Raw genomic sequence first — 20,447 nt, 5'->3', positions numbered from 1 at the left:
TTTTGACATTTGTTTGTTTTTTTGAATTCATTCCTCCAGAAAATTCCAGCTGCTAAATCCTGTTTTTCACTTGGAAGCTCTCAACGCTTTTTGCACTGCTCTTGTTTTCCTTCATCTAAACCTTTCTCTATGTCTGATGCCATTCCCTAGATGTCAGCAGCTTGAGGCACTCAATTCCTTCTGATATTTTTCTGTGACTTGCTCTGGTGACCGCTTTACACATGCAACCTGTTAAGTTGTTCCTCTTGTGGCATTCCATCACCTTCTTCCAGATTCCTTTTGGCCACATTGAAAATAAAAACAGTTGATGAGTGAGGAAGTGGTGGGGGCAGGTGTTTAAGCAAATTCAAGTTTTTAAAAAGGAAATGTTTATCTGTCTTTATCTGCAGTTAGTATGGTCCTTTTGTATAGAACTGGTTAGCCCCTTGTTTATGTAGCATTTGTAGCATAACTGTCTTCCATACTAAACAAACTGCTGTCCTGAGATAAAAAGCTTCTGCCTACTCTGAGCTGTGTCCTATTCCTGAGAGATCATACAGGCCATATGTAATATAAAGTCCTCAATACAGTACAGATATGGGACACCACAGTGAAATCATTTGACACACCAGAGATATATCTCTGCCAGTCATCTTCTGTGCACAGGCAACAACTGCATCTCCGCACCCTTCCCGCAAAGCAATGGCATTCAATACTGCAGTCAACATATATTGCAACCCCGTATCCTCCCGCATTCCGGTGCACTGTTTAACAAGCGGACCATGAAACGGATTATTCCCCGTGGGCGGGCAGTGGGCTGAGTCCTGGCCACGGGCCAGACTGACCTCTTACATTCTTGGCATTCATAAGCCTTACAATCATGAATATGGTAATGTTGCTCATAGGCTGCATTCGGCAGCAACAGGCATACACACCCGTACACCCATAGTCACACTGCTGCAGAGTGGTTTTCTAAAAGAAAAATAATCTGTTTTCTGTGTGTAAATGTTCCCTTCCTAATTCCCAGTTGGTAGCTCTCGAAGTACCCAGCTCAGATGGGGATGCTTCAGATGTTTTTGTGCATTCAGTACCAGACCACATTCCTGCAGCGGCTGTACCCACCCGCCCTTGACAGCTCTGCAGACTGCGCTGTTAAAAATAAGCCAGGCTTTGTCCACAGCTTCTGCTGTGCTCTTTGTCCTGGGGCTGATGGACTTGCAAGGAATGATGCTCTTCTCCTTACAAATGTAATCTGAGAGGATCATTTGTGGGGCTGGCTAGAAGCAGCATGCTGGTTTGGATGTGTGGCAGGTGACTAGGATCTATGCTGGTGAGGGAAGAGTGGCAGCCAGGAGCCACTCACCGACCGAGAAAAAGGGTGAGACAGAAAAATGTAACTCACCTGCAAAACCCAAAACCTGATTTTAGTAATTTATAATTCATTTTAGTTGCAAAACTGCTCTTAAAAAAAAGTATTTCTCACAGTGAGATTAATCAACTTTACTTGGAAAGCTACACATTTCATCTCAAATATGTGCCTTGCTTAGTAAGTGTTAAATAACTGACTGTCTAGACAGGGCTCCAACCCTTTGTCTTAGAGGCTATTGTTTTGGGTTTTTTTCTCTTGGAGAATAAAAACATGAAAAGTTAGTTTGAGTAATGCAACCTACACCTATCATCCCCTCCCTTTCCCTCCCACATACTGCAGTATAGATCACTGTTGCAAAATTTATTTAAGAGTCTTAAGGAGATTGAGCTGGATGGGATAAGATGCATGGTGGCTTTTGGTCTGGGGTTTCCTAGCACTTTATTAGATTCTTTGTCTGTTTACAGGGAGACCCTTAAGCTGTTTTGTCCAGCTGCAGCTTCTGCTGACAGTTGTAACCTCCTTATCTTCTGGTTTGAGCACCTGCTTGCTGGCAGAGCATGGGGAACCAAAAACTCCTAGACTGAGGAAAAACACCACTTAGCAACAAGTAAAACATCAGTGTGTTATCAGCATTCTTTTCACACTGATGACAAAACAGCACTGTACCAGCTACTAGGAAAACTGCTAAGAAAATTAAATCTATTCCAGTTGTAAGCATACCTATGTGTAAGTCCACAGCTTGGGGTCTATGGCTTCAGCAAATCTAGCTACTCAAGCTAAGAAAGTACACCTAAGCAAACAGCATACTAAATCACACAGTATGACAATTCAAAGTGATTAATTCTATTTAAAGCTTACTTATTCAAACAAAACAACTAGAGTTTCTCAGCATAGTTGTCACCGTGCTCAAAAGACAAGTTGGAGGTAGTGCAGATGGTTCAACAAAAAACTAACTGAGCAGCAATTAAGGGGGCAAACAGAATGTTAAGACTTACTAGAAAATAAAGATCATAGCAGGAAGCATCCTATGACACTGCACAAAACAATGGCCATGATTTGAATACTGTAACTCCCACTTCACAGAATCTGCAGTAGAGCTAGTACACATAGAGAAGGGTGGTAAGCAAGGACTGTCACACGAGTGCAATGTGCTTCTCAAACAGAGGCAGATTGAGCTAATACTTTCAGCTCAGCAAATGTTGGACATACAGGGAAAGAAATAATGAAACAAGTACTAAAGCCTTCACCTTACAAGCAGCTACAGGGGTCATTAGGAACTGTTAGTTGCTGTTTCTCCAAACAGAAGAATTACAGGACACTAAATTAAGGCATCAGCATTACAGCAGAAAGAAGTAGATCTTCACAGAATAGAAATCTGTTGGGTGTGGCAGGCAATGCCATAGAAGCCTTTGGTGGGTTAAAGTGTAACTGGATTAAAAAAACTGTTACATAACTTACCGGATGCTTCAAAAGGACTATTAAATATATGATGGTCCAGATCTGTTCTTTGGTTCAAGAATGCCTTAATCATTGGTTGCCAGGATGTAGAAGGGCACTTTGTGGGAAGCATCACCATACTCTTTCCCTTAGCACCCATCACTGGCTATTGTCAGAGATGTAATTCTAGATAGATGGATCTTCTATTTAATCCAGACCAGCTGCTATCAACATGCTTATCTGGTCAGAACATGCTTTTTCTCATTATATTCTTTAGCATGACTCCTGATTAAAAGACCATTTTGGCTTCATTCTGATGTCTCCTGCACTCAAAACACCAGGACTTTACTGATAAACTCTGCATTGTGTTGGCATCTATTCAGAGCTGACTAACTCTAAAAGCAAGTCAGCAGTATCTCAAATTCATTGTCCTCTTACAGATGTACCACTCACTCACTGTGTGATACAGATAATGGAGAGTACACACTCCAGCTAATATTTTTTTCCTTCTGTCCTCAGTTCCCCAAAATCTCTGTTGTGCAGAGAGGATGGAGAGTTGAAAGCAGATAAATTCCTGCCTTAATTTTGTATTTCCATACTCTTGGTTGTACCTGTAAGAAAACACTAACCTGGATATTTTTCTGACTGTTGAACAGACAAGGCAGCCCATTCTCTGGCTCTGTTTGTTTATGTAGCTAAGTGACTATTAGAATGGAAGTTAAAAATATGGCCACACCAAAAACACATTCTGCCTGACAAAACAGGCAGGTACATGCCTCCCTCTTCTCCAGCTGCTACAGCTGTTGCATAAAAATCACTATGACCAGCTCTGCAAAACATTCTGGATGAGTTATCATTGCATTAAGGCTAAACACTAGGAGAAACAAAGGGATAAAAGAAAAATACTTGTTCTGAAAGGACAGAAAATGTATTATGAATTGAAAGACAATAAGTGCTGATAAGCACTACGGTGACTGAACTAAAAAACGTTAATATTCAGGGTTATTCCATTCATCTTGTCAAATGGTGAGAAAAGTGTGTGAAAATACAGCTAGATACTCCTTTCAAATACATGGTGGAATTCCTCCCATGTGGTTTGATGGTCTCTCAGACATTTCATCCATAAACATATTTACCTCTGATCTGATGTAGTGTTTTCTGCTTTAACATCCTAAGGTTCAGACAAAATCCTGTGGGCTAAACCACAAGTATCAGCATTATCTCCACTGAGAGTTATAAAGCAGATAAGTGAGCAGCATTAAAACAAACCCCTGAGACCTATGCTTGAGTGTAGATGGCAACCAGTGACAACATAGCTTCCACAGCAAAAAGCTTAACAAGAGGGGGACAAAGCAAGGAACTGTTTGAGGACCATATGAAATATAGTGGCTCTTCTAGGCAAAATATAAGCTGCAAAACACTTGTGGTAAATGTCTATGTTTGCATTAGCCTTATCAGACTGCCTGTTTCTGTGTGTATCTTGCTGTCTACCTTCCACCTTTAAAAAGATTTAACCATGCTGTTGGGTTCTTGAGCTGTTTCTAGATCTTTCTGCAGCTGCAGTATCTCTGGAATTCACGTGGCTCTCCCAGATTTTATCACAGGAGGCTGCCAGATTGAAAAGGAGGTGGTGGTGGAGATACACAAGCACACACTTGCACAGAGCATGACTTCCTGTATGTTACTTCCTTCGGAAGCCTGGAAAAAAAAAACCACAACAAACAACAAAGCCAAACAGTTGTAAGAATTTTTATATATATATATTTTAATATATATATATTTTTTATATATATATATATAATTTCTTTTTTTCCTCCATGAAAGAATTCTAAACTAAACAGTAAAGAAAGGAAAAACATTGACCCTGGGACCTTCTTCGTAACGATGACCATGGGGTTAGTAGCATTTACTAGCCTGCTACAAGCTGTCAGAGTGAATTCACCATGTGAATTATATTTATTTCTTTGGTAGTTAGTATAAGTGCTAACAAGCTTTACAACACTGGATGGACCCTTGTTGATATTCTTATGTATAAAAATACAGCATCTGTCATTCTGAAACAGAAAATAGTAGCTTCATATTAACTATACTGCTATGACATGAATTTTCTGTCTAGTCCTTAAAAACTCCAGTAAATAGAAATAGTCCTAGCAACAACCCTGATATAAACAAAAATGTGTTTCCTGAAAAGCAGGAAGCAGCTTAACAATCATATCATATGACTAGCTAAACACAGAAGAACATTGCTGGGGTTTTTTCAGGACATTAAAGCAAATTTCCATGTGACTTTGTGGGAAATGTCTATTGCTTGGTCTTCTATTACTGAAAATCCTTCTACTCTGTAGCATGGGCACCTCACACATTTTGTCCTGCCTTGTGAAATTCATCATCTTCTAGGTATCAACTTCTGTTTTACCCTTTGCAAGACCAAGGGCTATGTGAGAAAGCCTAAAGCCAAGAACACTGGAGGTTCTGCAACCCCACACAGCCCCATCAGTTTGTCTTGACCATGAAAATATGCAGCTTTTTCAAGGCAGGTGGATCTTGCACAGGAGCAGTATGAGTCTTTCATTTGTTGTTACTCTCTGATAACCACTGCTAAGACGACAGCCAAAGTCCTTGTCAGTGCTGACTAACAGGAATTAAGGATCACATGGGCTCTGCCCATCACACCGAAGAGTTGCCTAGTGGAAATGAACTGTTCTAAGTTTTTACCAGCCAGAAATATCAGTCTAATCCAGACTTGGCCTAGCAGTCAGATTTTCCTTAATCATGTCCTGTCTATCATAGGGTCATGCCACTCCCTAAAATGTAAGCATGGACCTCTTTTATTATTTACCTGGGAGCAAGAGATACTTGGAAATTGTAAGTAATGTAAACTGGTTGTTCAAAAGGCTGTGAGGAGTGTGAGTTTGCAAAGTTAGGCTGATAGTTTGTAGCTATAGTGACATTTTACTAATTTTTTAGGTTGAATATATTAATAGATTTTTAAAACAACATAAGTGGATTTAAAATTGCAAAAAGAAGGAGAAAAGGAAAAAAATGGAGTAGATTTGTAAGTGAAATCTTCAGAAAGTTTTATTCTTATTTCTTGCATGATAAAAAGACATGCTGTGAATATTAAATTAGCCTATGAAATTAACAGGAAGAAAAAAAAAGACTGAGTTATGAAGGTTAGAACTCAATGTTTTTATAGGTACCTGAGAAAGAGACTACACAGCCAAATACAAGAAGTGAAAATCTATTACACTGAATTTACGGTATGTGCCTATGTTAATCTATTTAGAGAATGAATCTCATGGACTCGGTCAGATGAAGCACATAGAGAGAAATCTTTAAAGACATTTAGGTGCCTTAACTTTCCAAGAGGTGTTTAGTGGGGCTTTACAATACATCCAGCAGTAATCCATAGGAGTTAAGTACATGGTAGGATTTTGAAACACCTAAGTGCCTCTAAAATCCCAGACCAAGCCTACAGAGACTTAGAGAATGTGCAGGCTATTGTAGACAGTGGTTATAATGGCACTGCTACCTCCTAAGTCAGCTGAACTAAGTAAACACAGGCATGGATGAAAAGGATTCGAAGGTACATTTACATGCAATGACCAACAAACAGGTGTTGCTTCTTTTCACATTACCAGCATTAAAATACAGACAAGCTGCAAGATGATTCAGGTCTGACTGAATCTTAGAACATATTTATGTAGCTATAACATGTGTACAAGTGAGATGCAAATTCATTGGGTACACTGTTGCTCACCTTCACCATGCACGCAGTTCTAAGGTCTTACACGTACTTCAGTGGGTTACTTTGTATATGCGTGAAACTGGTGTTTAACCAACTGCTGCTCCCAAACAGTAGGCAAACCTTTCAAAGATGAGAGGCTCTGGCAGTGCAATCTCTACAGCTTTTTAGGAGGCACTTGGGCTAAAGGCTCTGCTACAATACACTCTCATTGCTTCTTTTACCCTCTCACTGGCCTACCTATATCAATTTTTTCCTTCTTACTTTTATTCTTAAAACATAATTTGATTCAAATGATCAAATGGGTTTGATCTACTAATAACATAATGGGTTATGTGGTTCAAGGCTTATCTCTATGAACACAAAAGAGCACAGAGGAACAGTGGCAGGTGTGGGAAACCCAGTAACATACCCAAACAAAAGGAGCCTCTGCCCCAGCTCCTCCTAGAGAGGAATCAGTCCATGGACTGAGTGTGACACCCATCACCACCAGTCAATGGGAGAGGTTCTCTGGCTCATTGTACAGAGGGGAGGCCTTGCACCTGGTCACCTCAGTCTGTCTTGTTTTATTAAGCTGTATTTGAATTATTCCCTGGGTGAGAGGGGTTCTGTATTCCATGTGCATATGTATGTATAGTGGTCTGAGTGCCAGCAATCAGAGGTGAGGGGCACACTTCATAATCTTCTTGTCTGTGGTGGAGCAACTGGAGGCACTGGAGTGCATGCACAGTATGTGGATCTGTATGTCAGTGTGTGGTCACTAGCAGCCACCAGGCCAGGCCAGCTGGAGTGTAGTGTAAGAACCTTGGAAGTCATGTTTTGGAGAAGCCATAAATTCACATAAGATAATTAAGAGAGCAGAGGATCTGTAAAGTGGCTACTGGAGGGACCAGGGGCTCCAAGACTACAACTGCAGAGAGTGTGATGGGGTCTGGGGTTCAGCTCCTGGTAAGGTCACAGTCTTGGACCAGCTACCAGAGAGACTTGTTCACATGTTTATGTCTGTGTGTGATGCTGCTGGGGATCCAGGGTCCAGATACTAACTAGGTGAAATGTCCTAAGACCAGCTTAGACTGAGGGAGGGAGCCATATATAGTTTGTGTGTGTGTGTCTGTAGTTCTGAATACTAGCAACTGGAGTGGAGCTGTGGCCCTCTGGGGATAAGGATTCCAGCAGCTGGGAAGACTTTGGATCCAGAGGTCAGCTATTGAATAGGATGAGTGTCTAAGACCAGCTACTGGAGGGATCCATATTGTATAGACATATACAAATACATATTTATTTTCTGTTAATGGGCTTCCATCTGATCAGCCTGAGAGGGGAAGAGGATGAGGCCATTAGTGCTGTTTGTGTTTGCATGAGTCCTGTGTTTTCTGCCCATGTTAATCAGTGTGGCCAGCCATGGGTGTGTTTATGTGGAGGAGAGTGCGTGTTCCCAGTAAGCATACCAGCAGAAATAATGGCAAGTTGTTGAGCTGCACATCAGCATATGGAAGGGTCTGCTAAGTGAAGGAAAAAAGCCAGGCTTGAGAGCAATATTCAAGGACGTATAGATTCAAGCAAAGCCTAAGGCGGTCTCACTAATCACACTGCTAAACAAATTACTTGTCAGTGGATCTCTTCCAAAAGTGCAAATCACACACAGAAGGACATATATTCGAGTCCTTTGACAGAGAAATAGGCACATAGTATCAAATACTGTGCTAGTGGCTGCTTGCAAGGCAAACACACTGATCCTCCAGCTGCTTCACTGATGTCAGAAAGACATTTGACTCAGTCTAGCATGGTGCAGGGGCTCTTCAGAGATTATTTGCAAGAAGCTGCTAGACCTACTGGAAAACATTTCTGAAAAGGCAATGTTGGAGCCCAAGAGCACATGGTCTAGCTGACATCAGTCGTATCACAGCAACGTAAGAGTGGACAAGGAGGTGACTTCCCGTCCTACGTACAGATCTTGAGTTATTTTGTGTTTATTTATTGATTGATGGAGGTTACCTTAACTGTGCTCGAGCTGGAGAGATCACCCAAGAGTCTTCTGCAAGAGAGTTCCAACTGGGTTATCTTTGATCAAGCAGGTAAAGAGCTTCAGTAACTCTGGCCTCAGGGCTGCTCTTGCACAACATCAAAGATGCAGTCAGAAGGAAAGCTGTGCACAGACAGATCCGTGCCTCACACCAGGGCTATATGTCAGAATGTGCTACATACATAGACAATGCCATCCCACAGAAAAGTCTTACTGGCTAGCAGCTTTTCTCTACCAGGGAAACCATTCAACAGCTACCAGAAGGGACAAAAAGGAGATAAAGGAGTTGTGGGAACTTGTTTCCTTCTTTGGAGAAGGAAGAAGGCCTCCCTTTCCATTAAAAATCAAGCTATCCAAACCCAGCACATTCCATGGCATGCTCTCTATTGGTGGTGACAGGAGCTTTCAGGAAAGGCACTCCTCAAAGACTGCTTGCCCTCAGTCAGAAGTTTCAGGCAGCAGCTCGTTACCTGCTTGGCAGAGCCACGTCCCAAGAAGCAGCGGTGCAAAGAAGACGGCCCTTGGCGGGGCACCCAGAAGGTCCGCCCGCCCCTTCGGGGGCCGCCGCTTCAGCCGGCCGGGCGAGCAGGCCCAGGAGGAGCAGGAGGAGGCGCCGGCGCCGGCCCGCAGGCAGCGAGGGCGGGTGCGGGTGTCGTGCCCACCTCTGACACGCACGGCTTGGCCGGGAAGCGCGGCGGGGCCGGGAGCCACCCCCGCGGCCGCAGGGACGCCCCGTGCCCCTGGCTGCCCCTGAGAGGAGGGGTCGGGGCCGGGCGGGGCCGGGCGGGGCCGGGCGGCCCTGGGGCGGAGGGGTCGGGCTCTGGCGGCAGGGGCGGCCGTTGGCGGAGCGCGCGCGGGGCGCCGGCCGTTGGTGGGGGGGGTGGGGTGGGGTGGGCGCGCGCCGCCTCAGAGGCCATAAAAGCGGCGCCCGGGGGGTGGTGCCGCGCAGAGCCGGGACGGGCGGCGGGAGAGCGGGACGGGAGCGAGAGGCAGCGCCATGAGGGAGATCGTGCACATCCAGGCGGGCCAGTGCGGGAACCAGATCGGGACCAAGGTGAGCCGGAGGGGAGCCACGGGCTGCCGCTGCCCGCCCGCCGCTTTCGGAGCTGCTCCGGGCTGTCCCGGCCCCGCGGGGCTGGGCTGCGCCAGCCGCCCCGCCGCCGGTTTCCCGCTCCCCGGGCGGGCTGCTGCCCGGAGGCGCCGGGCGCGCTCGGGACGCGGAGCACCGCGCGTCTCGCCTCTCCCCGGGACCATAAAAGGCTTCGGGAAGCGCCGCGAACAGACGGGACTTTCTTTGTTTTTTTTTGTTTTGTTTTTATTTTTTTCTTTCCGCAGAACTTTTATTCTTTTTATGCTTAAACCGGCCCGGCCGTGGCTCAAAAGCGCGGAGGGGCCGCAGGAGCCGGAGCAGCCCCCTCCGAGCGCTGGGACGCCGCAGCCCGCCCGGGCGGGGAGCTGGGCTTGGTCCGTGGGGTTTAAAGTCCTGGTGCTCGCCCGGCCCTGCCGGCAGCTTCGTCCCGACCCGGGCAGGGAGGGGCGGCGGGCACGCCAGGAATCCGGCAGCTGCGGCCGGGCCGTGGGGCCGCCGCCCTCTGCTCGCCCGCCATGGGGCCGGGGCGCTGGGCAGGGCCCCCGGTGCCCCGCAGGGGAGTTCCCAACCCGCTTCTCCTCTTCCTCCCCTAGTTTTGGGAAGTGATAAGTGATGAGCATGGCATTGACCCAGCCGGAGGCTATGTCGGTGACTCAGCGCTGCAGCTGGAAAGGATCAATGTCTACTATAATGAATCATCGTGTAAGTGTGGGTTGGGGAGGGGTACGGGACAGGGAACCCCGTGGGAAGGGACGCAAGTATCTGGGAGAGAACAGGTTTTGTGAAGCTGCTTGACACATCTGGTCACCTCCTCACGTGCCATCAGCCCCCAGCAGATCCCAGCTCCCCCCATTTATCTGCATTCTTATAAACTGGTAACTGGGTGTTACCTCCCCACGTCGACAGAAATGGCACAGGGGATTGTCCTTAGGGCCTGGAAGTGGAGGTTTGTTTATTGTTTAACACTACGCTGGGTGTTTGCTCTTTTAACATGTTATTGTTTCGTCAGACGTGCCTTATCAATTGCAGGATGAACCTGCATCTGTAGTATTCTGATTTCATGACAGAGGGCTGGGCCACACAGGTAACTGAAAACTCAATGGAGATTCATTAATAAAATTCCAAAGGTGCTCAAGTAATTTGAGTCAGTCTAGTGTTGAAGTGTAAAATTGGTCTGTTGAGGTGAACCTGCAAGTGCTTTGTCTTTTGTCCAGCTTGAGTTAATTAAGATTAGTTACCTGAGTTTCCTTGAACAATTTAAACTGGATACAATTTTTTAATGTATTGCTAAAGAAGAGCTTGCAAAATATATAATCTGTAGGACCCAAAAGATGTCAGGTCTGTTTTTCAAGGAGAATTGGTTTGTTCCTATGTTACTGTTTTTTTCACCACCTTCCTGTATAGGAAATGTTTATGTATGTACAATCTGTCTTAGACTCATAATATGGGAGATAGTGCATTTATGTATTGAGAGCTATAACTGTGTTAGCTTACTTCAGAATGTTAAGGGCATACTTGCTTTTTATTGTAGCCCAGAAGTTTGTCCCAAGAGCAGTCTTGGTGGACTTGGAGCCAGGAACCATGGATAGTGTGCGATCTGGTCCTTTTGGTCAGCTCTTCCGGCCTGATAATTTCATTTTTGGTATGTGGATGTCACTTTTTTTAAAAACAAAACTGTCCAGCAGCTGTTTAATTACCAAGTGAATGGTCATAAAGCATTTAAGCTCCCTATTCCGAAGTGATCATTGATACTGAGAAGTCCTAATAGCTTAGCAATACAATTTTATCTGCAAGTCAGCTAAAAGATTCCACAAACTGAAAAGGTCATTCTTCTTTTAATCATTCCTTGAATTAGCAGACTTCTGGAAATTTCCTATGGTATTCAGAAAGAGCATATTCACTTTCCATGTATACGAACTCCAGAGAAATTCGAAGACCACTTATTTACAAAAAAAAAAGTGTGGAAATTCTGCAGAAAATGGAGAGGGGGAAAAAAATACCACCTGAACCACAAACTAACCAGATTACTCTTCACTTGAATTCACATTAAATGCTTGAGCATTAAATTGGTTTTAGGCTGTGTAATTCAACTTTTTCAGCAGATCCTTACAGTATAGTAAACAGTAGGGGAACACCAACTGTAATATGGAAAACGTCATATATAGCCAGTTATTTGGTTATTTTCCAACATAATGAGGAACATCCTGAAAATGTGGGGAGCTTCTGGTTTTGCAGTGTTCTTGCAGAGGGTTTGTTCTAGTGTTTACTGTTTCACTCTGGACTTGTGTAGTTCTTTCCCTCTAAGATTAAAAATGCATGTTACAAGGATTAAGTTTCATAGTGTCCTTACAAAATACAGAAGTGGTATTGATTCCTTTGCACTAAAGGAGAAGCTGTGTGTGAAAGTTAAGTGATCCACTTACTGAAACAGGAAATCTGAATGAAAGGTACCATGAGAACTTGTGTCCTTTTGGTTTCCAGCTTTGCACCAGCCACAAAACATTTCCTCCTGTCAAAGGCAAGCTTAGGTTGCAACTTGGTTTGGTATATTGTGTTAACATAAGGAAGGAACATTGCCAGGGACAGACAAAATATAAACATTATTTGGGTGGTATGAAACAAACTTCAGCATGGGTTGTTTCTGTTGAGACGGGGAGTAAAGAAGCCATACAGAGTCACTTTTAAGTCCTTAACTATCAAAACTTTTAATGCTGTCCGTATTGTTATTCTGAATACTCCGTGCCAGCGATGTTAAAGATCTCTTTGAGAGAAGTTTTAAGTTAGAACATGTGGAAGTAAGCTTGGGGAGAAAAGTCAAGACATGGGCAGCCTTATGAAGTATGTTTCTGTATTCAGGTTTTTCCTTTCATTCCCTTTCTCCTGCATGGACCACACAAGCCCTCTGAAAGTGAATTCACCTGACCTATGGAAATACCAGAATTTGAGCTTTACAGTTTGGCATACCACCAGTAAAACCAGATCAAAATCAGTTCTAAATGTCTTCAACAATAGTCCAGTTCACCGTACTCCCTTCCTGACAAACTAACAATGAACCAACAGCATGTGATCAACTTGTATCTGACAGAGGCCCCTGCCAACATTAGCCACTGTCCTCCCAACCTGCTGAATAATGCAGAATGGCTGCCTGAGTGCTGAAGTAATGATCTGTCTCAAAAGCCAACAAAGCATTTTGTTTTCTTTTTTTAAAAATCTGGTCTGGGCTCACAAAGGATTTTGTGGCAGAAGCTGGCAGTTCCATACTTGCTGTATCCCAGGCTGTTAGAGCTCATTCTCATGGCAGTGTTTTCTATCTCTGCTTGTATATATCTGCATGTGGCCATGTCTCTGTAGCAAGTAACTGTGGACAATCTATCAGGTATATAGAATATGTGGTCATGCACTCTGGATACAGTAGTTTTAGCTCAGACCAGCAGGAGATTGTGAAGGACACAAAATCATCCCTATGCTTTAATGCTTGTGTTGACAACGTAATTCTCCAAAAGGTGAAGAAGTGCAAGTGGAATTAATTTGCTGTACAAGAGCCACAGATCTCCTGGCCTTCTAACAGCATATGATTGCTCACCAGGAACTGCTGTGAACTCTGATGTGTCTCCCCTTGTTAACCATTTGTCACTTGTACTTTTTTCATTTGTTATTCTTTTCTGTGTACCTCCTTTCTAGCTTTGCTGAACAGATGCCACCCCAGTTTAAGTTGGCTGAACTGATGGGAGCAGCCACAAAATGGCTCTTGGCCATGGGAGCTAGCCTTCTCTCTAAACTCATACCATTAGTTCTACACCAAGGCTGTTCCAACTGGGCTTTGAAGTGTCAGTGTGAAAGCTACTGATCTCTTTTTCTGGATTTGTCTTTTATTTCAAGCAGTAAAGAGAGGAAATGAGTGAAATAAGATTTCGCAACACTGGAACAGGCTGCCCAGAGAGGTTGTGGAGTCTCCTTCTCTGGAGACATTCAAAACCCACCTGGATAAGTTCCTGTGTGATGTGCTCTAGGTGATCCTGCCTGGCAGGGGGGTTGGACTAGATGATCTTTTGAGGTCCCTTCCAACCCCTAAGATTCTGTGATTCTGTGAAAAACTTGCCATTTTAGGAATTAAAATATAAATAGACCTTTAGTCAAACAGCTTCTGTGCATGTACAGCTCAACCTGAGCATGTGTGATTACCCTACTCTATGATGCATTAGAGAAAGAAATAGGGGTAGAAGGATCTGGATGTATCAAAGAGTGCAGATCAGTTGTGGGACTGCTTTATGTAGACTTCTTTTAGATCTTGGTAAATCCACATTGAGAAAAAGCAGAGGCAGGATGAAATGGACTGCATACAGTGCAGAGCTTCCAGGACTGGCAGTAGATCTGCTGAGACCTGATTTTTGTGGACACATGCTCTTTTTCCACCTAGAGATTTAGTCCTGGTGGAATTTGATGATTTTGTGTTTAAGATCTTTGGAGGTTTGGTAGGTACCTAGTAAGTGAGGGTTATCCAGTAGAGTTACACAGTGTCATTATCAAGATTTCCGGGTGTGTCGCAGCCTTGTCATGGCCATGACATATTCAGATTGTACTGTATTGTCAGGAGTAAGAACTGTTAAGTTTCCAGGGCTTATTGAACATGTTCCACACATACGTGTGGTGGTGGTAGTGGTCTTACAGTGCTGTCGAGCCGGTGGGTCTGGAAGGATTGGATTACTGGGCATGTTCATGTGCACAGCAGAAAATCTCAAATGAAAATGTCAGAGGCCCTTGGCAGCTGGCTGACTAGTGGATGAAGTGCAGTGTTCAGGCAGGAGTAGCCAATAGTTGTGGGCTGGAGGGGAAGCCATTAGTATTGGTGTAGGCAGCTGCTGCTGCTACAGTTCCACTCAGCAGTTTAAGTATATAAAGATTCTATTGGTGCAGCAGAGAATGGTGGTAGTACTCATGTGGTCATCCAGGGGTCTGCATGATTCAAATTAAGACCGAAGGAGTTCTGTGCAGTGGAGAGCCCAAAGGAGGGACATGTCCACCTCTGTGTTAGGCATTTTGCCTCCTAACTTAATTTGCAAACTAAGCAAAATCAAGTAAAATGAGTCTCTACTGGATTGTTTTTTTTCCCCCATGAAAATATCATTTATACATTTGTGAGTGTAATTGCCATTTTCCTCTTACCTTGTTCCTTGTTCCTATTCTCCGTTCTCTCCATATCTCACTGCCCATTGAAGAAGGATGATGTGATGCTTAGGCTATCTATAAAATAAAGGTCTAAACTCAGAATTAAGCTTTGTTAGGATCCTTCTGCATCTCGGAGTGATGTCTGCTTGTTAGTGTGCATTTTATTGTGCTGCCTTATCTGTAGCAGGGGATCTGCTCAAGAAAACTGCAGATGGTTACAAACGTTTAATTCTGGAAGGATATTACTTTATGCCTTGGCCAGCTGGAATTGGGCAGGAAGTGCTGAGCTCTGGAGGTTCAAAGAGAGAAAAATATAGCAACCTGTAGAACAATGCATTAACTAACCAAATACATCATGAGGAAACCAAGCATTTATGCAGTGAAAATAAAGTCCATCATATTTAAACAATACCTCAGCAGCCAGTTTCCCTGATTGATATGTTTGGCACCAACGCAGTTGCTCTGGGAATTGAAATGAGACATGGTAATAGGAAGGAAGGGGAAGGTCTTGGAAAACAATGCAGAATCTGGCAGCCCTACACCTGGTTCAGAATCTATTGCTCTTTCTGAATGCTACTCATGAGACCTACCACTAAGTGAGTTCAGTGGTGCTATGTAGGTAGCAGTCACTGTGAGGAACAGAAGTATTAAAAAAACTGGTAACCTATTTAATCCTCCCTGTTATCTAAATAATAACAAAATAGGGACATAACAAAGGATCCAGACTGTCCATCTTAATATACTGAGTGGCACATAAAAATAAAATCGAAGCCTTGGGGAGAAAATGAGGGGCTCATGAAACATCAGTAATCCAGTTTTGCAAGTTGCTTTGCAGATCCTGAACAGTGACTTTGTAGTGAAACCAGTAAAAGCTAAAAGGCACTTAACAACTCCCAAGTTTTTTAAATAACATTTTTGAAGCTTCTGTCAGTATTTGCATTTGGGCTAGGTAATAATGAATTTTAAAAGCTATAGTTCTTGATAGAACATGTTAAATAGGACTTCTGAAGGCCAGCCTTATCCTTGAATGACAACAATGCCTCTGTTCTCACAGGAGCAGTCCAAGAACCTTTAATTTAGAAATCTGTATCTGTGATACAGCTTTGTATCTATCATGGTCCTCATAAACAAAGAAGTATTTAAATATTAAACAATCATGTGTGTTTATGGAATAAGCAGAATTGGGAGTATGAAAGGTTTTAAAATAAGGAGTTAAGGCCATCTTTGCATTTATGAAAGGTTAAAGTGAAAAAACCAAACCCCAAGACAAATCAAACTAACAAAACACTACACCTACAAATTAAAACAACCAGGGATTTGAGACAAAAGGACTGTATAAAAGGTTTCTGTTAATACTTCCAAAGATACTTGTAGGTAAAACTGTTATCTACCTAACAGATTTATAGCAGCTTTTTTTGCAGATGTGGATCCATTTGGCATGAAAACATAAAATTACCAATAATTTTGTTTATTTTCTTTCCCTATTGTATGTCATTTCAGGACAAACTGGTGCAGGAAACAACTGGGCTAAAGGACACTATACAGAAGGGGCGGAGTTGGTTGATTCCGTACTTGATGTAGTAAGAAAAGAGTGTGAACACTGCGATTGCCTGCAAGGATTTCAACTCACTCATTCCCTGGGAGGAGGGACAGGGTCTGGTATGGGAACCTTACTCATCAGCAAGATCCGAGAGGAGTATCCTGACAGGATAATGAATACCTTTAGTGTCATGCCCTCTCCAAAAGTTTCTGATACAGTGGTGGAGCCTTACAACGCTACACTCTCAGTCCACCAACTGGTTGAAAATACAGATGAAACCTACTGCATTGACAATGAAGCTTTGTATGACATTTGCTTCCGCACCCTGAAGCTCACCACTCCAACATACGGTGACTTAAACCACTTGGTTTCTGCTACCATGAGTGGGGTAACTACATCCCTGCGTTTTCCGGGCCAACTCAATGCTGACCTTCGGAAGCTGGCAGTAAATATGGTTCCTTTCCCACGCCTTCACTTCTTCATGCCAGGCTTTGCTCCTTTGACAGCCCGAGGCAGCCAACAGTACCGAGCACTCACTGTTCCAGAGCTCACCCAGCAGATGTTTGATGCCAAAAATATGATGGCAGCCTGTGACCCAAGGCATGGGCGATATTTGACAGTGGCTACCGTCTTCCGTGGTCCCATGTCCATGAAGGAGGTTGATGAGCAGATGTTGGCCATCCAGAACAAGAACAGCAGTTACTTTGTGGAGTGGATCCCAAACAATGTCAAGGTGGCAGTGTGTGACATACCTCCTCGTGGCCTCAAGATGGCTTCCACATTCATTGGCAACAGTACTGCTATTCAAGAGCTCTTCAAAAGAATCTCAGAGCAGTTTTCAGCCATGTTCAGGAGAAAAGCCTTCCTCCACTGGTTCACAGGAGAAGGAATGGATGAAATGGAATTTACAGAAGCAGAAAGCAACATGAATGATCTGGTTTCAGAGTATCAGCAATACCAAGAAGCAACAGCAAATGACGGAGAGGAAGCATTTGAAGATGATGAAGAAGAAATCAATGAATAAATAAATTAGGTGTGCTATTTTCCAAGGCAAATTCTCAAACCTGGATTTCTAATAATTAGGTTTACAAATCAGTATTTAGGCTTAAAAAAAAAAAAAAGGAAAAAAAAAAAGGAGCATGACTTTCAGATGTTAGAAGTGCTCTTCAGAGTCCTTTGAGATCACTGAGAACTGAGGACATTTAACACTTTTGGAAATCAGGCCATTTCTATTAATGAGACAAACACAAGACATTCATGTAAGACTTCAGCCTAAGAGTCTGAACGTGGATTACTAGTTTGGAATTCTATTTTTTTTTCCAAACAATGTTTGTCATCCCTAAAATTGTACAAGAGAAGACATAAAATAGGCATGAAAATCTCTGAAATAGCACTGCCCTATTTTGGTCCCATTATGAGTAAGAAAATCATGTGGGTTTGAAGTGTTCATTCTGTGCTGAATGTACAATACTGAACTGCGAGGAACAAAAGTTATTCATAATAAAAAGAAGAAAAAGCTCTTCTGTACAGTAACTATTAACAGTGATATTTGACTCCAGTCCTCTAAAAACAAATAAAAAAGATCAGTATTCTCTCAAACAAAAGTGTTTTGGGAAGTCAATGCTACATAAATACCCAGTGAGCTGCAGGCCAGAGGCTGCATTTATGCTATGTGAATTCAGCACTTGCTGCTGGATTTTCACAGCTAATATTTATGAAATCTATCAATTTGTGATGTGTTCCTCAAGGACCCTTGGGTTTAAAGTGGCACCCCAGTATCTTGCTGGTCCCCTGTCTTTCTGGCAGTCACCCATTACTGGTGCTATTGTTATCTCCATTCCACCCAGCCCATAGAGCTGAAGTTCAGCTACTCCACAGAACATGGTGGGAGAGGGGATACAGGCTATATGTCGATATGTCTCACTACCTAGGTGTATGAGTTCACCACACCTATAGGTGCTATGGATATCTTGTTATCAAGATAAGTTAAAATCACTAGACAGAATAAGGTTAAAGTAAAAATAAAAGTATTTATCCTCAAGATTCAAAACAGCTGGCAAAATGAAAGATGAACAGCAATTTATCTGCTTATACTAAAGCTGAAATGGAAAGGTCTGTCTTACCCAGCTGACTTGCTGCCTTGACAAAGTGACTGTTGAGCTTTTGCTCTTAGTACATGCTTTATGTTTCCTCTCATATCAATTAAACAGCCCTTCTCCATTAGAGAGCCTCTAGCAGAGAACACTCTGTCTACATGAAGTCCTATTTAGGTCAGTTTCTAGGCAACAAAACAAGCAAACAAAGTAGAAACCTCCCGGAAATCCAAACTTAAAATGTTTCAGGAACTATTAGCTCTTTTTCTTCTCCTCTTCAGATACACTTACTAAGCAAAAGTGTTGCTCAATACTTAAAAAGGCACTTTACAAATATAGTGTGATCTCCAAAGTTTTGTTGCTCCTAAGATGTTAGGTTTTGTTTGGGATGCAGGGAGTGAGACAATATTTATGAAGTATATGAAGCAGGCAACTGCTAATCACAAGCTGAAGCTTGCTGCCCAATTATATTCTACACAGAAATGGAACTAAACTAATTTTAGTCACATACCAGTTTTTTTATATAAAGCAACTTTATGGGCTGAGACAGGCAATTGGAACATACTGACCAACGTGACTTTGGCGTAGGTGTCTAGGTGGAGATTGGGAGGGCCTGGCTGATTCTTTAGAAGGCTCATGATGGAGTCAGCAAATTCACAGAGAACACATTCTTTACAGTGAGTGATGCCTAAAGGCTTTCTGAACAGCAACAGAGCACCTTTCAATATGCATTTTATAAATAACGTGATACGTTGTGGTTATGTATTTATCATGGCATGAGGTTTAGCTAAAACACAGTATACATTAAAGATAAATTAATATTTAGTGCAGTACAAAGCAAAAATCCATGGGGAATAAAACCATTAAACGTAGCAGTGTATTTGATGCTTTGTAAATGGCAGGCTAGTAGCTTCAGGAGGGACAAGAGTGTGTAACAGGCTCAGAGCCTGCTGTCATATAGCTGCAGCACAGACTTCAAGCACTAGCGTAGCTTCTGAATGAAGTAGAAGGAAACATCTTACAGCTTGTGGAGCTGCATATTGTAATACAGAATTTGTAACTAGGTCCCAACTCTAAATTCTGTGTGAAAAAAAGGGTTAATACTTAAAATGTCAGGAAGCTTGGAGTTCCTAAAAAATTAAGGTATTCAGCTTGTTCTGTATTGCCTTTCATACACTGCCTCAGAAATCCAGAGCATGGACTTTGAGCCTGTGGAATCCAGACAATATCCTCTGATCTTGCTCTACTTCTTAGCTATTCTTTCACACCTTTTTACTTGCAGCTGTTTGATGGGAATTTCTAAAATCTGTGGAAGTGGGGGAGGAAAACTGATGCCCTCAACAGATAAAAAAGAGGCCACCTTAAGAGGAGGCCTTGCCCACCTTAATTTGCTCTCCTTTTTGCTGCTCAGCACCTGGCCACAAACAAACGCATAGAAACAGGCTCCCAGGACAAACCAGACCTAAGGCGGCTTGAAGAATAATTTCCATAAACAATTTACTTCAAGTAACTCAAGCAAAGAGCTTTCATCTGACCCTTCAGTGGCAGCTTTTTCCTTTGTCATCCTACCGCTTTCCAAAATGTTGCAACATACAGATGGAATCAATCACTTCTTATTCCCTTAACCTGCTCCCTCAGTCATAAGCCCTAAAGGATTTGTTTTCTGGCAGAAAGGCTTGGTTCATTCTCCTTCCTCACTTAACCACCCCTCTACACCCAGTCATGCTTCCCTCTCTTCTGGGATAGAAAGAGTATTGGTTATTTTTGAACAGCTGAATTCTCCAACTAATAAATCCTTAGTATGCAGTAGACAACTAGAAGTAGATCACTATAAAAAGACAACTGTATTCGAGTAAACAGAGGTGAGGAAAAAAAAAGCTTTAGTTTAAGGCAAACTAATATAAAACAGACAATCTGATTTAGCACCTTTGGATTTGGCTGCTGGTTTTGGTATTTATGAGCACAACCTTGCTACCCTGATTTAACAAAATCTTACACTGAAAGA

At 42.9% G+C, this 20,447-nt stretch overlaps 1 protein-coding gene across 2 annotated transcripts; it reads left to right on the top strand.

Moving 5' to 3' along the window:
* Window positions 1-9,499: 9,499 nt before the first annotated feature.
* Window positions 9,500-17,953, top strand: TUBB6 (tubulin beta 6 class V). 2 transcript variants are annotated; one of them, XM_051611775.1, is made up of 4 exons: window positions 9,500-9,607; window positions 10,237-10,345; window positions 11,175-11,285; window positions 16,310-17,953. In XM_051611775.1, exons 1-4 carry the CDS (start codon window positions 9,551-9,553, stop codon window positions 17,371-17,373), a joined length of 1,341 nt encoding a protein of 446 aa, XP_051467735.1. In that variant the 5' UTR covers window positions 9,500-9,550; the 3' UTR covers window positions 17,374-17,953. The 2 variants fall into 2 exon arrangements, with proteins under 2 accessions (XP_051467735.1, XP_051467736.1); XM_051611776.1 differs by lacking the exons at window positions 9,500-9,607; window positions 11,175-11,285 and having other exon boundaries at window positions 10,264-10,345.
* The last annotated feature ends 2,494 nt before the right edge of the window (window positions 17,954-20,447 follow it).

The sequence above is a fragment of the Apus apus genome, chromosome 2 (assembly GCF_020740795.1).
Source record: "Apus apus isolate bApuApu2 chromosome 2, bApuApu2.pri.cur, whole genome shotgun sequence".
Lineage (NCBI taxonomy): Eukaryota > Metazoa > Chordata > Aves > Apodiformes > Apodidae > Apus > Apus apus.
This window is presented reverse-complemented; position numbering and strand designations above follow the sequence as displayed.

Bases quoted from the DNA above. Each gene is read 5' to 3' on its own strand.
- TUBB6 (XM_051611775.1), top strand. From the start codon at position 9,551: ATGAGGGAGATCGTGCACATCCAGGCGGGCCAGTGCGGGAACCAGATC. The intron at 9,608-10,236 runs GTGAGCCGGAGG...TTCCTCCCCTAG, and splicing joins GGAACCAGATCGGGACCAAG to TTTTGGGAAGTGATAAGTGA. The intron at 11,286-16,309 runs GTATGTGGATGT...ATGTCATTTCAG, and splicing joins GCCTGATAATTTCATTTTTG to GACAAACTGGTGCAGGAAAC.